At 31.8% G+C, this 18,075-nt stretch overlaps 2 protein-coding genes across 7 annotated transcripts in view; one reads left to right on the forward strand and one right to left on the reverse strand.

Moving 5' to 3' along the window:
• Positions 1 to 2,334, forward strand: part of rsh (Rap GTPase activating protein radish) — a 263,202-nt gene extending 260,868 nt beyond the window's left edge. For all 4 annotated transcript variants that reach the window (XM_089093289.1, XM_089093292.1, XM_089093290.1 and 1 more), the window contains one exon: positions 690 to 2,334. In XM_089093289.1, coding sequence (XP_088949415.1) covers positions 690 to 863 — 174 coding nt within the window. In that variant the 3' untranslated portion in view covers positions 864 to 2,334. The remainder of the gene's footprint in view (positions 1 to 689) is intronic.
• Positions 2,335 to 14,097: 11,763 nt separating this feature from the next.
• LOC148949246 (galactosylceramide sulfotransferase-like) overlaps positions 14,098 to 18,075 on the reverse strand; it is a 197,877-nt gene continuing 193,899 nt past the window's right edge. For all 3 annotated transcript variants that reach the window (XM_089092889.1, XM_089092891.1, XM_089092890.1), the window contains one exon: positions 14,098 to 14,443. In XM_089092889.1, coding sequence (XP_088949015.1) covers positions 14,326 to 14,443 — 118 coding nt within the window. In that variant the 3' untranslated portion in view covers positions 14,098 to 14,325. The remainder of the gene's footprint in view (positions 14,444 to 18,075) is intronic.

The raw sequence follows: 18,075 nt of genomic DNA on the forward strand, positions 1-18,075 counted from the left end.
GTAATATTTAACGCAGTAAATAGGTTATAGATTTCTTCATATCGAATTTTACCATTATTTACCATTATAGAATTTTTACCATTAGTATGTAATAAGATAAACGGAATTGTTTCTAACAATGTATTTTGTTATTAATATCCGTTGAATAATTTTTCTCATGGGAAACAATTAATCTTTCTTTCTGCCTCTCATTGCAGTTTCATCTTCAATAGCCAAAAGAACTCAAGTGCTTACAGTTCAAATCCGTAAATTAAGTATTTTTTCTAATTTTCTATATATTCTGTCTACTAAATAATTTTTCAATTACGCTTGAAATCCGTCTGCAATAAAAAATGACCTGTTACCCTCTCAGCGTTAATATCGACCCCTTAGCCCAAATAGATTCCATCAAATAAAGAAAATTTTACGGATAATTGCCCCCCTCCTCATTGTACTTAGATCTTAAAAAAGTATGAATACTTGGAAAATTTGGCCTAAAAATCTCTTTTTGAGGTTTGAGGGTCGCCCTCCTCTCTCTCGCAGAATCTTCCACTGAAATAAATTTTAATGTTTTACTTTATATATTTTCGGTAGTTCTCCCTCATTCTGTTCAGATTTTAAAGAAGCACGAATAGTTGACCCCCTCTCCTCTCTCGCAGAATTATCACCCTGAAATAATTTTTTTTTATTTTTTCCTTTATGTATTTTAGGTAGTTCTACCCAGCAAAGCTATAAAAAATGAAAGAATTTTAGAGACCCTGATGTTTCAAGCCAACTCTGGTATGTATCGAGTTCAAGATGCATATTTGGAAGCATGCCAGCAAAGGCTTCAGAAGCAAGACTCCAGATTTTCAGAATGGGACTCGTTTGATCATGGGACTTGAGATTTGGTGGAGCTCCTAATCTGAATTGCTCTCGAGTGGACCTAAATGATGTCAATTTTCTAAGTTTGTCAACGCGAAATTCAAAGTTGCCTTGTGCCCCCTCACCCCGCACAAGATTTCTTGAAAGATTTGATTTGGTAGAGGGCAAAGACAAGCCTTGAGACACAGCAGGGTAGGCCCACCAAAACTATAGCCTTCAGAATACTCATGTAACGAAAAAAAGAGGCTGTTGTACTGCTCTAAAATGTATACTTGTTACTATTTTATTATTGTAGTCTGTTTTGGCTGAACATAATCAGATAACAAACAATCGTAAAATAAATGTGAAAAAGAAACATTTGATCATGGGACTTGAGATTCAGCTGAGCTTCGAATTAAGTTAGAGTTCGAATTGTTTTTGAGTGGACCAAAAGGGTGACATCTTCGTGCGTTTCCACAGATTCAGTATTCTAAAAGGCTGTCAAGAAGCCATTTTGGCAACTTGCCATTTTGGATAGTCCGAGCACCGATACGACATCTATAATATTAAGAGTTTCAAATTTTGAGTTTAATATGAAAGTATTCTAGTGATTTATGTTATTAATTCATTTTATTTCTCAGTTGCTTGTATATAATTTGTCTTAAAGTTATAGGAATTCAATTTTTGGAAGGGTTGTAATCATTAACAGTATATTTTATTTTAATATGAGAATGTTAATTGTGCAAAATAAAATAAAACTCTCTGTTTTATGCTCTGCTTTCTCCTTGTTTTTACCCCCAACGATTGTTCCTCTTCGACATCTGAATATTAAGATCTACCATGTAAAAATAAGAAGAAGAAGAACTACCTTAACATAAAGACAGTAAGTATTGCGCCGAATGGGGAGGAGGAATTGGGTATTCGACTCTCTGTAAGATCAATAATAATACAATTTAGAAAAAAGGGTAGAATTCTGAAAATTCTAAAAGACATTTTTTCCTTTTTTTTCATTTTAAAACTGTTACTCAGACATTTTTGAAGGCTAGCCCCCACCCCCTGAAAGAAAAATTGCGAACAGTCTTTGCAGTAAACTATATCATGTGATCTAAATTTTTCATATTTTGGAGAGAAATCCAATAACTTTGTTCATTTAATTCCTTTTTGCTTGTCCCATTTTTATTTTATTTTTTTTGGGGGGGGAGGAGCTATTCTGCTTGCTCCTTGGGTATAACAACCCTGTGTACTTTATGGCTCGAATACTTTATTTAAATTCTGATTTTCTGCGATTTTGTGGCCTCCCCGCGAATGTTCCTGCGATCACCACCAAGCTATACACATGAATGTAAAAAATTTTAATAATATCAATATCATCCAATTTCATCAATATCATCAATAATTAATAATAATATCATCCAATCTCTATCGCCTTTTTTATTTTTTAAGGGTACCAGTATTGACAATCTATCTCCCCAAGTTTAGATGTCTTTAAATTTCCTACGGACAGAAATTTAGCAAGCAAAATTAATTGAATTGAAAGAAATTATTATTTTCTAATAATTAATTTTATAACTAATTAATAATAATTATTATTATAATATTAGTACTATATATAATTATAATTATATATAATAACGTATAATAATAATTGTTATTATTTATAACAATTATAAAAGAATAATAATTAGCAATAAATAATTGATTTTAATTAATAATAATCTTATTAATTAATTAGAACCTAATTAATTACATTAGTAAACAGTTTCCCCAGTTTAGATTTTGAAGAAAACCAAAAGACTTATTTTAGTTTTTACGAACTTTTTTCCATATAAAAGCTATTAAAACGAGGGTGGAGGAAATTTCAACTTGTTTATAGCTTTAACTATGGTCTTTTTTACCGGGTTTTGAGGTACCCATATATTTTTCTAACATTATTTTTTTTTTGTCATTAATCTAAAATGTATTTAAAATAGGTTTTCCTTTTTTTCTGTATTTATCTGAACAATTTGTATCGATAGCTGGCTGTGAAAAGAATCTCTTTCATGTTACTTGGATTCATCTTATTTATCTGTATGACTTTCTGTTTTGACTATTGTCCTAAATCTCAGAATTATATGGATTTTATTTATTGTATCAAGTCTTCGTAATGTGTCTTTTATATTTTGTATCATAGGGTAATAGTAAAGTTACAGAGTAATATCATAGGATAATAGGGGAAAAGATATTAGATTTCAAATAGTCGGTTCAACTTAGGTTTTTTTCTTCTTCTCTTATTATTTTTGTGTGGTACATGGAAATATAGACTAATAGTGGAAGATTAAAACATGGAGCAGTTTTTGATGCACACCATGCAACGCCATCTATTTATCATTTGCCATCAAAATCACTTGTCGTGCATTAGAGGGCCCATTTTCATGAGGACGAGAGCTGCATGAAAGTCAACTCTCAAAGTTACCTGCGTTTTTGCGCTTGATTCCTTCAACGAAAGAATTTTTTTGCTTCCGTTCTCCTCTCGTCGATTGAGAGGAGTGTTGAACTTCATGCCCTCGTTCAACTGTGACTTGAAATCGGTGAAGTGTCCTAGTTGTATAGAAATTTGCAGACAATTAATTAAATTTGAAATGCACGTCTGAATTCTTTGAGGGATTCTTAATATGTGTAAATGGCAGTTTTGGTTCCACAAACTGGGTATGTAATGAAGGATTTAGAGGTTCAACCTGCATCATAAGCCGTATTTATAAGCCAGATAATTTAAACCGGTAACAAGAATGAAATTTGTGTTAAAGTCTCTATCTGACTTAAGAATTTCACCGGGATAGTTTAGGCATTTGGTATACGTTTAGCGGGAAAAAGAAATCTGCCGTACTGTTTGAATATTTATGTTTTAAAGAGTATGGGAGGCGAGCTGGAGTTCAATGCCGTCCTCGTAAAAATGTACCCTTAGGACTTGTGTAAAAAAAAGAAGGAAAAGCCGAAATTTGCTCAACGCCATCTGTTCAATATTGAAGGAAATGGAGGGGTAAACCAAATTGAATAGGATTGCTGGTGCTTCAACATGCTTATAATAGGGATTAAGGAAAGCTAGCACCATAGACAGTATTATTCTATCCAGTAGAACAAGACATTTCAAAAATTTCAAACTTCCGGTAAGTTCATATAAACTGGAAAAGGAATCTTCTGAGCTGTTGTAATGGTCGTGGAAAGCGATCCAGTTTTCAAGCTATAATGATAGGCTGGATGGGATAATGATAGGCTGAATGGGATGAATCAAAATCAGAAAGATGTTTCGATTGAACATTCTGCCATATTTTTGCTGGTAACCAAAAGACACCTATTACTTCTCTCTATTGAATTCTTAATCAAGCAAGTAGAGCAACAACTTGTGGTACATATCCTATCGATATCCATCAACAATTACAGAAGCCTCTTGATGTGGTGTCAATGTCTGTGCTTTACAAGTGTTTGCGCTATCTTCCATCGTAGGAGCTGTCGAGAATCGTACCTAGCAGAACTAAGGCAATGAGATACGTTTGCCGTAGTACTGCTCGTCGGAATTGTCCACAGCAGGGAGCTCCCCGTACCCAAAAATCTGACGTATTTGACTTTCCAGCAGAGATTATCGAGGAAAAACATCCTCAATTGCAACGAAATATATATATATATATTATATATATATATATATATATATATATATATATATATATATATATATATATATATATATATATATATATATATATATATATATATATATATATATATATATATATATATATATATATATATATATTATGTTTTAGAGGTAATATTCTTGGCAAGAAAAAAAAAAAAAAAAAAAAAAAAAAAAAAAACTGTCATGCTAATCCAGCAATTGAGACAAATATGCACTTGAACGAGGTTTTGAACCTTACTCATCTATCCAACTACCTAGGACCAAACAGTATAACCGAACCATCAACCAAATAGAAATGTCCAAATCCATGCAAAGTCGTCATCAATAAATGTAAGTCGTTGTAAATTTATAAGCAAAAGCACCTTCAATCTAGCGAAATATTTCCAAGTAGAACCTTCTATTAGGGCTCATCAGAAGAAATACCACCTGCCTTAACGGTTTTCGAGGCTTTACTTTCTTTACCCGGCACAGTGGAGCCTCTACAATAAGATCTATATGGTATCCCTATGCCAGGTAAAACTACCAAAGATAATGCTGAATCAAGCCAAAACCAAGCAAAGTAATCTTACGACTTTTTTTTTATAATAAAGGGAGGGAAAGACGAATAATTTCTTTATCATTTATAGAATTATGAAATTTAAAAATACAAATACGTAAACTATACCCTAGTCTATTTCGTAAACTATAAAATCGTAAAGTTTAAACAGACAATTACGTAAACTTACGTAGGTAATCTTACGACTTCTTGAAAATCTTCAAAAAAGGGCACGAAAGACGAGTAATTTCTTTATACTGTATAGAATTATAAAATTAAAAAAAACAATTACGTAAACTAGACCTGCTATACCAACTGCTTTTTCCAAACCATCTGCTTTTTCAGCCATATCTAATGTAAATTTGAAGGTCTAGGAGAGGGCAGCTTCCCCCTGCCCCCCTCCCTACGCCCATGGCCTAGATCGCTTTCATTTGATCCAAAGTTGGTTTGCTAATACCATTGGATATTTTAGGAAAGCCGACTCCATGTCTTTGGATCATCTTTTTGTTAATTACTAATTGGAGCTCATAGAAATGTGACTTTTGAAAAGGTCTTGAATTTTGAAAACCAAGGCATTCTCGACATCTTTAAAGGTGGGACTTTGTAGCTCACTAACAATCCCTATCGCTTTATGACCAAATAAAAGTTGGATAGTGAAGGCTGATGATAAACAAAGAACCTCCGAGTTTTAAACCAAATGCCTCCGCTGCATAGCGAGGATCACTTTTGTACACCCAACATCCAATGAAACCTCCATTAACTCCGCCGTTGTTCTCGTACCATCCGGGATGAAAGAAGAAACCCAAAGCTCCGCTAGCCCGGTTATATTCAATGATTGCTACCATCTATCAAAAATCAAATTCGAAGAATGAGCACACGGAACATACCCCCAAGGCTGACCTCACAAGAGATGACTTGACAACTTCCACGCAAGCAACTCTGGCTGGCGCTAGACTGATCAAAGTATGGCCACCATATTCGTCAAATTTCAAAAAAAAGAAGAAGCGCCAATGTAGCCACAAAGGCTGGACGCGACCTAAGTCAAGCAAGTCAGGTTAAAAGGTCTTTTATGACGTTTAAAAAAAACAAGTTTTGCATTCGACCGCTCCAAGTAAGCAATTTCTAGAAATTTGCTCCATTCATTTTTATTTTATATACAAATATATATATATATATATATATATATATATATATATATATATATATATATATATATATATATATATATATATATATATATATATATATATATATATATATATATATATATATATATATATATATATATATATATATATATATATATATATATATATATATATATATATATATATATATATATATATATATATATATATATATATATATATATATATATATATATATATATATATATATATATATATATATATATATATATACATATAAAAGGTTTTCAAAATATTTAGAAGCTTTTTAAGGCGTCATGCCCCCTTTTCGGTGTTATGTAAATAATAGGATATTATAGCTTTTGATATGGAAACAAGTTTTTTTTTTGTATTTTGGATGCTTCAGAGAATATTTGGTTTACGAAAAACACATTTTTTTCTATTTTTTTTTTCATCACATTGAATCATTGAACCATTTGAATCATCACAGCTGAGGTAAGAGAGGAAACTCAAAATCGCCTTTAAGAAGAAAAAACCAAGGCCATGAAGCAAAGTCAAAACTAGTAATAAAAACTAAATTAATTATCAAAAGCAAAAATGTTAATAAAAAAATTAGGGTTGCATTTATTTTTCTCTTACTCTACATTGCAGCGCATGTAAAAGAATTAGTTTTTCTAAAAGACACAACAGTCTATTTGTTTATTTTTTTAGTTAATCTATATTTAAATAAATTAGACGATTTTAATGAATACATCACAATGTACTTATACACAATGTACAATGTACAAAAACACTTATAAGGTAATTAGAAACTGAGTTATTTCTTTATATGATCATTTTGAAGCGATTTTCTTTTTATCGTTTTTTAGCTGTGAAATTCAATTTGGCAATTACAGACCGATTGTAAAAAAAAAAAAAAAATTAGAGTCAATTTTGGTCAACACCTTTGCATACAAGTGGTGCAAACAAGAACCGTCTTGAGTGAGCTATTTATCACTGAGTTATTACAGCAAGAAATTTAAGATACCCTAGTGGTGTACATGAATCTCTTAAGCTACTAAAATAATATTAACAACATCTTCTTCTCTTTTTCATTTTAATTTGGAAAAAATTATAATTTTAAAATTATTTAAAAAAGTAATATCTTCTAAAATAGTCATACTCTTGTGATATTGCATTTCATCGTTAAAATTTCATTTTTTTCCTTTACCTAAAAAAATTATATTTTATTTTCTTACTGCTATTATATTTAACTTATTACTGGAAAAGCCATGAGAGTGATAGGAGATATTCCAAAAGACCATGGGCGCCAGCAAGAAGGGGCAGGGGGCCATGGCCCCCCTGGAAATTTGGTACTATAAAGTAATTATAAGGAAACCAAAGGAAAGAGGGCAGAATAGGGAAAAACCATGGAAAAAATGTTTGCTGCTCCATTGTTGGCTGCCTGCTAATAGATTTTGACCAAAAATAAGGAAAATATAAATTCTAATTTGTGACTGAGTAACCCCTAACCAGTCTTCCACAAAAAAAATTTTCTATATGATTTGGTTGGAGGAAAAAAAAACAAATTCTTCATAGCAACGAATGGTAAGTAAATAACGATCCTTGTCAATAACGAAAGTATAAGAGCCTATTTATTGATAACATTCAGTCAAAGAATCCGCTTTTTATGGTGATCCTAAATGTGTATTTGTTTGTTAGTAATTAGTGCAGTTATTAGAACGTGGAGAAATTCGTATAATTATAGAAAAAATATGAATACCAACTTAATAAGGTGTAATTTAGGTTAAAATACACTGGCAACATTTGCTTGTGTTGCAACAGTACTGGGTAATGAAATTTAAGCGCCGAAACCTATATAGGCAATGAGTTTTCATCTGATGAGCCCGGATATGTGGCGATCACCTGGGGAATATTAAATTTTTGTAGATTTAAGGTGCTATGGCTTGGTTTTGGGACAATGACTTATACTTATTAGTGCTGATTTTGCTCTATTTTGGACTTGATTTTCGGATTGGATATACTGTTTTGTCCTAGGCTATTGGATGGATGAGGTCTAGACCTTGTGTAAGTGCTTATTTATTTCAGTTACTAAATTAGGAAGACAGTTTTTTTTTTTTTTTTTTTTTTTTTTTTTTTTTTACCAAGTAATTACCTGTAATACATTATATGATTTCAGATGGGATCTAGTGCAGGTGGAGGAACTCTAATTAAATTTTTTCCCCGACAGACCTTAACCCTGATCCAGGTTTTAACCTGAGACGGATAATTATTTGGGGAGGTCATTTTTTTATGTTTTGGGTTGTTGTTTGGTCTTATGGTTAATGGAAATGGGCTTGATTTTTGGATATGTTTTGGATTCTGTTTGGTATGTCGTTATGGTTGTTTACCTTGTTTTTTAATGATAAATTTGAATAATAGTAAGATTCAAAGGGGTCTACCGGATATTAGTAGGTGTACCGGTCGTTGTTCTCTTTGCCGAGAATATTTCAACCCTAGGGCTATTGTACAAAGCACTTTATATAATAAAAAGGTTAAATGTTTATTTCGGGGTATGGTAAATTGTAAAACAACTAATATCATTTTTCTGTTGGAGTGTAAAATCTGTGGCTTACAATATGCGGGGGAAAGTATTAATAAAAAATATGAGAGGTTTTCGGGACACAAAAGTACAATTAACGGGAAAAAAACTAACAGCTATCTATTACAACATTGTAATAATGGTACCTGCTTTTTAACTAAATTAAGTATTATGATTTTAGAAAATTTGGATATAAATAATTTCACTAAAGAAAAGAAAAATATAAAATTACGTAAACGTGAAGATTATTGGATCCATATCCTCGGTACTGCTTATCCTTTCGGGTTGAATGATCAAGTGGCTAAATATGGAGACATGTCTAATGTTGTTGTTAATTGTATTAATGGTTTAATGGATCATCCTTCTTTTAATCATCCCGTTAAACGTAAAAATCGATTAAGAGGGTCAAGATTGATCAAGAGGAAAAATAATAGGAAAAAGAATATAGATTTAGATATCTATTTGAGGGAGTTGTGCCAGCTATTTGAGTCTAATGGTATGGCTAGTATAATAAAATGCTTAAATAAATTATCAAAAAATTATTAAAACATATAATAAAAAAAATAATAAAACACCATGTAATTCAAAAATTAAACTAATTTATGATACAGTATGTATTTTAGCTAGAACTAAATGTATTTCAAAGGAAAAAAAGTCTGATAAGACTGTTAATAAGGAGAAGAGATTATATTTATCTATAAATTTTAGAAGTAAACAAATAGAGGATATAAATTTACCTGAAATTTTAAACCAGGCTGATGTGAAACAGGTCCTTCCTTGTAATTTAAATTATAAGAATTATCCGATCATAAAATATAAGTTTTCAAAAACGATAGGACAAATGGTTTTTAATTAAAATTTAATGCTTAAGAATTTTGACCCGGATAGTAAGTGGAAACCTGTTTGTAAATGTGAGCATTTTTTTTTATCATTTGTCAATCCAGCTTACGAACATATTATTACAGGTGATTTAGTAATAATAAAACAAATAGATTTGCAGAATATAATGAGAATGGGGGCTAAATTCCGTCTTTCAAATTTTCTAAAACCCTCGAATGTGCTTAGTGGGTCAAATAATGATCTAGAATTATTTATCGGTAATTGGTGCAAAAAAGAGAAAATTAATAAAAATAGTTTTCAGAAATGGAAAAATTTAATTATTAATAGGGTAAGAAGTAAGATATATAATATGACAAATAAACGTAATAATGAGGTAATTTTTTGTAATTCTAAGATAAAACAAGCGATTGCTAATATAAAGAATAATATAATAATTTTGCAATAATTTGTCAGAAGCTTTATTGTGATGTTTTAACAAAGGAGCTTAGTACAACAAATACATATAAAAAGGTTCGAGATGTTAATAATAGTCTATTCAATAGAATAGAGGATACACTTTAAAAAAATTTAATGATAAAAATTTTAATGATAAAAATTCTCCTTTTTATATTGGACGGCAAAATTTCATAAAAATCCCCCGAAACCACGCTTTATTACGGGTGCAGCAAGATGCCCTACCAGAGTTGCGGTGACTGACCTGTCGTGTATTTTAGGAGAAATTAAAATAAATTTAAGTCATATTGCTCGGGAATTAAAAAATTTTCTAAGTTTAATCCATAATGGAGTGTTAATAATTCGTTGCAAGTAATAGATTCTCTGGCTTTCGTTTCAGCCAAAAGAGTGGACTCGTTTGATTTCACTACATTATATACAAATTTACTAATTAATTTAGTATTTATAAATTTAAAAGAGATTATTAAGAAAGCTTTTCTTTTGTCTAATTTGACTTTAAAAAAAATTGATTTGTATAATAAGAAGGCGAGATGGACTAATTACTTTAAAAGTACCACTAGTTCGAGATGTTATAGCTTATATATGATTTTTGATCTACTAAAATTTGTTCTATTTAATACTTTTATAAAATTTAATGGTAATCTACATAATCAAAGTATTGGAATTCCTATGGGGGGGAGGGGGGTTAATGCCAGTCCAGCTATAGCGGACCTATTTTTAAGCTATTATATATAGATGATAAAAAGAATCCAAGTACCATAAAATATTTGCTTTCAAATAATAAAGGATATTTAGATGACCTTCTGGTGATAAATTGTTCAGATTTTTTAGAGATTTCAAATAAAATATATCCGCCAGAGTTAAAGCTGGAATCTAGCAATGGGAATGGCAATCATGACCATTTTCTAGATTTAGATATTAATGTTTGTACCTAATCATACACTTTTTTTTAAAATATATAATAAAACAGACGAGTTTAATTTTGAAATAGTTAATTTTCCATTTCCTAAAAGTAATATATATTCGAATGTAATATATTCATCGTATTTTTCCCAACTTTTTAGATATGCAAGAATTTGTACTAATTACATCGATTTTAAAAACAGATTTAAAATTCTAACAAATGAGCTAACCGTAAGAGAGTTTTCCTCCAATAAACTTGCTTTGCAATTTAAAAAGGTTTGTTTTCAATATAATTAACTTTTATATAAGTATAAAAAAGGTTATCAAGATATTTTGAATGATATTTTGCGATAACCTGTTGGATGAATAATTTTTCTCTTCCAGTATATTTTTGGAGTTTAGAGTTGGTTTCGACACATGCAGGTAAAGAATAACAATTTCTTAGAAATTGAGTGAAAGTGAAAAGGTTCTGGTGGATGGTAGCGTTATGCAAATAACTGGAGTTATAATGGCTGAAAGTTATGCTTTCAGAGTTTTGGATGTGTTTAGTTTGAATTTGTGCTAGTCGAAGGTTGCTTAGGGAACCTCAATTTTTTTTTTCTGGCTATATTTTTATATTTTTGGGGTATTTGGGTTTTTGTTCATAGGTATTCCACAGGTGTATGCCATATTATGGCATGGCGCGTTCGTTTTGCCTGGGTAATGAAATTTAAGCGCCGAAACCTATATAGGCAATGAGTTTTCATCTGATGAGCCCGGATATGTGGCGATCACCTGGGGAATATTAAATTTTTGTAGATTTAAGGTGCTATGGCTTGGTTTTGGGACAATGACTTATACTTATTAGTGCTGATTTTGCTCTATTTTGGACTTGATTTTCGGATTGGATATACTGTTTTGTCCTAGGTCATTGGATGGATGAGGTCTAGACCTTGTTCAAGTGCTCATTTATTTCAGTTACTAAATTAGGAAGACAGTTTTTTTTTTTTTTTTTTAGCCAAGCAATTACCTGTAATACATTATATAAAGAAATTTCGTATATGCATTCTGGAAAATTCAGCGTAAAATTTCTTATTAAAATTTCATCCCCTGGAAAGTATCCTCTCCATTGAAAATTCTCCCAGCAGAAAATTCGTCCTCCCCTCCCCACCCGAAAAATGTATGCATACTTCCCCAAAAAAAATAAAACAAAGGGCGATTTTTATAACTCAAAAACCTTTCCCCAGGTTTTTTCCAAATTTTCTTTAAAAACTTGAAAAAAAGCCAAGTTTCACAGTAAAGAGTAAGGAGCTAAGGAGGAGACAGCCCCCTTCACGCAAAGAATAATCTGTTCAAATAGGTCTCAAATCTGTTCTTTGCTTTCAGTTGAAAAGGTCTTTTTTTTTATTTAATTTGTGGTTGTTTTCAAAATCATACTCAGGCCTAACCAAGATACAATTTGAGGTACCAGTCCCTTAAATCCCTGGTTAATTGCTTTTAGAGTGTGTAAATCAATAATTGTACGTTGATTAGTACCGTCCTACGTTTAAATTTGCAATTTCAATTTTGGATAAGATTTGAATATACTTAAAAAATTGGCGATGAATATTAATTTTGGCGAAAAGTCCTTGGTAATATTACTAGGCTACTAAAGAATTTTGGTTGGATGAAAAGGAGGATTATTGTTGAGACTTTTGATCTTCTACATAACTGAAGTCATCACAACCTTTACAATAGGATTTTCTTATCGATAAATACATTACATATATATTTTTTTAAATACATTGAAGTATTTAATATAAATGAAAAAGAAAAATATGACTATTAGAAATTGCTGAAAACTAAGTTCCTAGCAGTATTTGTCACTCCACAGAAATTTCATGGCAGGGCTGATGATGACCTGCCTTGCCTTTCCCACCTCTGTGCTGGTAGATATGGGAATATAACATATTATCTATACAGAGAAACATTTTAATTAATTCCTACTCCCCCTTCCTCTCTCGCCATTTATCTGAAGCCTCATGAAGAGTAAGCAGTTTGTCCATTAAAATATACTTTTGTGAGAGTCTACTCTACACCCACCTAAACAATGACTCACACCCCCCTCATCATAGCTGATTCGTAATTACAGATCACCAAATGTAGCAAAATTTAATTACAAATAAAGCGAATTAACTTGGTTGAATCCAGTACTACCACCGTGTGACATTATTTCTTTTGCAATACGGACGCCTAAAAGATAGTTATTGATACTTTTAAATCAATTAGCTTCTCAGGATTTTAAATTGATTGCAAATTCGTCCTCTTCGGGGTAAAGTCGCAGTTTGGTGCCCTAAAACACCTAAACTGTCACTCAACCACCACTGCTGTTTTGGCGTCTGCCCCCTGGAAAATTTTCTGCCGGCGCCCTTGCAATCGATATAACTAATCTGTGTCCTGAATGTGGAAATCACTTAAGCACATTTTAATAATTGTTCATTTTAGGAACAAAATTATGACCTTTGGGTGTGGCCCCGTCACTTATTATATGCCCTGCCTCCAAACATCAGAAAACAGCCAATTAAATAGAAAAAAATACTCTTCTTCGAAATTGTCACTTTAAATTAGGAGAAATAAGATTTTAGGTGGTTGCGCCTAGAATTATTAAAAAACGCAATTTTTTTCAAAGCCTTTTTTTTCATTCAGTGTATTTTCTTTCGAAAAATTTTGGCCCCGGAAAAATTGTGCATTTTTGCAAAAAGTTCACATAAATTGCGCATTTTCGCATTTATGGCTTTGCTGTCTTATATCGGACATCTGGTAACACTGTTGCTCACCTATTCAAAAAAGTTTACGCATCAACGAGCCTGAAAACAAATCTTCTTTTTTATTAAAATCTTAATACTTCATCATAGAACAAAATCATAGCATCACTTCCTAGACCAAACTTCTAAGGCCAATAAATATTTTCAAAAAAAAACACATAGCCTATAACTAGATAGCCTATATATTTCACATAGCCTATAACTATTTTTTCCATAAACAAGCTAGCTGCTGGGAACCTATGAGAGCCAGCGTTCGATATTTCCAAAGAAATTACTTTCATATTTAAAAATGTCTCTCAGGAACTTCCTGGCAAGGGGCCGACGGTCCCAGTTCTTATAATTCAAAAGTGTGGATAATAAAATACAAGTAACTGGGTTTAATTAAAAACAAAAAAAGTGAACTAAAATTTGTACGAAAATTGTATAAATAAGTTATGGCACTTTGTGAAAATTCAGGGCTGGACATCGAAATTATATATCGTTCTTGGTTTTGCGGGTAGAAGCCACAAGATGAAGCCACAAGCCACAAGCCACAACAATGAGAACCATCTACTGTATTAAAGTAGTATTAATTTCATATTCAGAGCATGTTATCTCAATCCAAGTGATTGTAACGCTGCCTTGTCTGCTCTCTTCCATTGAGCTTTTTTTATTTCATCCAAAAAGATATGTTCACCTAATGCATACAGTCGACACCCTGCGCTTTTCCTATGCAAAAACAAAACAAATATGAATAAAATCAGTAAACTAACGAAAAAAAAATTATTATGAAAATATATAAGGGTTCAAAATAAATATAAAAAAAATTGAAGTTTGCTGCGACACAAGGAATAATTAAAAAACCTGGTATATCACATCTACAATAAACATAAATCGAAAAAAAAGAGAAATAAAGACAGAAAAGTCGAATCAATATTTTGACCCGGTGAATTTAGGGGGGAGGGAGTGTAAGTGCGATGGGGGCTGGTTGGCCCAAAACTACTTTGGACTCTTAAAAAAGGCCACATCTATCACTTCCAAATTCAATCAAATGAGCCCCTTTTGAAATTTCTATGACACCCATTCCTACCCCATATATCCTACACCCATATCCTACCCCATGAAGCGTCTTGGTAAAATGAAAAAAAATAATGATACATTGCGCCCATTTCGCTTTTTACTTAGGCAGCGCTATTGCGCTGTGTATGATGAGTTGATAGATGATGATTCGAATTCCACTTAAAAAATGGTCTCTTGTATTTATCATATTTAAAGTTTCTCATCCCTAAGCGTGGCATCAAATTATTTCCAAATGTGAAAGTCCTTGTTTTCCCTATAAAATTCTCTAAGTTATTTTTCAATTAACCAAAAAATATGACCCCTTTCTTTAACAAAATCTTTACGTTTGTAATTTTCTTTATTTATATTAGTTAGATATATAAATACTTTATTAGTGAATGTTATTAGTGTATTTATCACATCCAAGAAACGGAGATCAGAACCACCGGTAGGGACTGTAAAGTCCAATGCCGTATTCTTTACCCTTTTTTTAAAGTTTCTCACCCCTAAGCAAGAGGTGACATCAAATAATTTCAAAATGTGAAAGTCCTTGTTTTCCCCATAAAATTCTTTAATTTACTTTTCAATTAACAAAGAAAAATATGATTCCTTTCTTTAACTAAAATTTTTACTTTTATAATTTTTTTTATTTATATAAGTTAGATATATAAATACTTTATTAGTGAATGTTATTAGTGTATTTATCAAACAGTTCGTGGTAACGAACTGTAAGTAAGGAGCTCTAGAAAACGGGGTTTTGATACCAATAGATATATCTAAAGAATCAGATTTTAATGCTGATTTCAAATATATAACTTTCATCAAGTTTAGTGCTACCCATCAAAAGTTACACTCCTGAGAAAATTTGGCTGATTTTCAAAAAAAACGGAAATACCCCCTAAAAGTTATAGAACCCTAATGAAAATCACACCATCATATTCAGCGTATCAGAGAACCCTACGGTAGAGGTTTCAAGCTCCTATCTACAAACATGTGGAATTTTGCATTTTTGCCAGAAGAACGATCACGGATGCGTGTTTATTTTTTTATTTATTATTTTTTTTTCCCAGGGGTGATCGTATCGACCCAGTGGTCCTAGAATATCGTGGGAGGGCTCATTGGAATGGAAATATAAAAGTTTTAGTGCCCTTTTTAAGTGACCAAAAAAATGGAGGGCAACTAGGCCCCCTCCCACGATCATTTTTTTCCCAAAGTCACCCGATCAAAATTTTGAGATAGCCATTTTGTTCAGAATGGTCGAAAATATGATAACTGTGTCTTTTATGATGACTTAATCCCCCGACGTCCCCGGGGGGAGGGCTGAAAGTTATGAACTTTACCCAATGTTAACATATAATATTGGTTATTGGGAAGTATACAGACGTTTTCAGGAGGATTTTTTTCTGGTAGTGGGGGGGGGGAGGTGGGTCGGGGGTTATGTTGGATGATCTGTCCATGAAGGAAGTGTTCATGGGGGAAGGGAAATTGCCATGAAGGGGGCGCCGGACTTGCCAGCATTATTTATTGGTTATTGGGAAGTATACAGACTTTTTCAGTAAGAATTTTTTTCTGGAGGGGGGGGGCTGGAGGAGGGGGTTAATCGGGAGAATCTGTCCATGGAGGATTTTTCTTTGGGGCAAGGGACATTTCTATGAAGGGGGTTCCGGATTTCCAAGCATTATCTAAAAAACGATCAGATATTAAATTAAAAAAAACAAGTTTTTTCAACTGAAAGTAAGAAGCCACATTAGAACTTAAAACGAACATAAATTATTGTTTATATGAGGGAGTTCTCCCCCAAGTCAATACCTCGCTCTTTACGCTACAGTTTTTTTTAGTGCTTTCAAAAGAACTATATATTCTAATTAAACGGCCTTTGTTATTCAGGGGTTTGTGAATAAATTTTTTTTTTACTTTTAACGTATAGAGCGTAGTTTTGACTAAGGAGAGAACCCCCTCATATACGTAATAACATATACGTAATAAAAAAACAATAAAAAAACAAGCGATACGACTCAATAGTAATCGAAACTTTTAAAAACGGAATTTTGATGTCAATAAATGTATCAAAAGAATGTGTTTATAATGCTGATTCTAAATATATAAATTTTATTAAGTTTAGTATTACTCATCAAAGGCTACGAGCCTGAGAAAATTTACCCGATTTTTTAATGAGGGGAGAAACATCCCCTACAAGTGAAAGAATTTTAATGAAAATCACAACGTCAGATTCAGCGTATCAGAAAACCCTATTACATAGGTTTCAAGCTCATATCTGCAAAAATCTGCAACTTTGTATTTCTTGCCAGAAGAAAAATATACGAATATAGAAGTTAGTTACGTAAGTTAATTTGTAAATTACGTCATAACCAAATTTAGAGACATCCATTTAACGAAAGAAAAGTAAAATTTTTATGCAAATTTTGTTTACTTATTCAATGACGGTGAGCCAAAATAAAAGCTGCATTAACTAAGAAACGATCAGAAACTAAATAAAAAAACAAGTTTTTAAAACTGAAAGTAAGGAGTGACACTAAAACTTAAAACGAACAGAAATTATTCCGTATATGAAAGGGGCTGTCCCCTCCTCAACGCCTCGCTCTTTACGCTAAAGTTTGACTCTGTCTCACAACTTTATTTTTTAAAACAATAAAAAACTTTAGCGTAAAGAGTGAAGCGTTGAGGAGGGGACAGCCCCTTTCATATACGGAATAATTTATGTTCATTTTAAGTTTTAATGTCGCTCCTTACTTTCAGTTTAAAAAACTTGTTTTTTTTATTTAATTACATCCAAGAAACGGAGATCAGCACCGTCGGTAGGGACTGTAAAGTACAATGGCGTAGTCTTTACCTTTTTTTAAGTTTCTCACCCCTAAGCAAGAGGTTACATCAAATAATTTCTAAATGTGAAAGTCCTTGTTTTCCCTATAAAATTCTTTAATTTACTTTTCAATTAACAAAGAAAAATATGATTCCTTTTTTTAACTAAAATTTTTACTTTTATAATTTTCTTTATTTATATTAGTTAGATATATAAATACTTTATTTGTGAATGTTATTAGTGTATTTATTACATCCAAGAAACGGAGATCAGCACCGCCGGTAGGGACTGTAAAGTCCAATGCCGTATTCTTTACCTTTTTTTTAAAGTTTCTCACCCCTAAGCACGAGGTGACATCAAATAATTTCAAAATGTGAAAGTCCTTGTTTTCCCTATAAAATTCTTTAATTTACTTTTCAATTAACAAAGAAAAATATGATTTCTTTCTTTAAAAATAAAAAAAAACAAGGTTTTTTAACTG

The sequence above is a fragment of the Artemia sp. Qi Xiang Cuo genome, chromosome 8, assembly GCF_049724085.1.
Source record: "Artemia sp. Qi Xiang Cuo chromosome 8, ASM4972408v1, whole genome shotgun sequence".
NCBI classification, from domain to species: Eukaryota; Metazoa; Arthropoda; class Branchiopoda; order Anostraca; family Artemiidae; genus Artemia; species Artemia sp. Qi Xiang Cuo.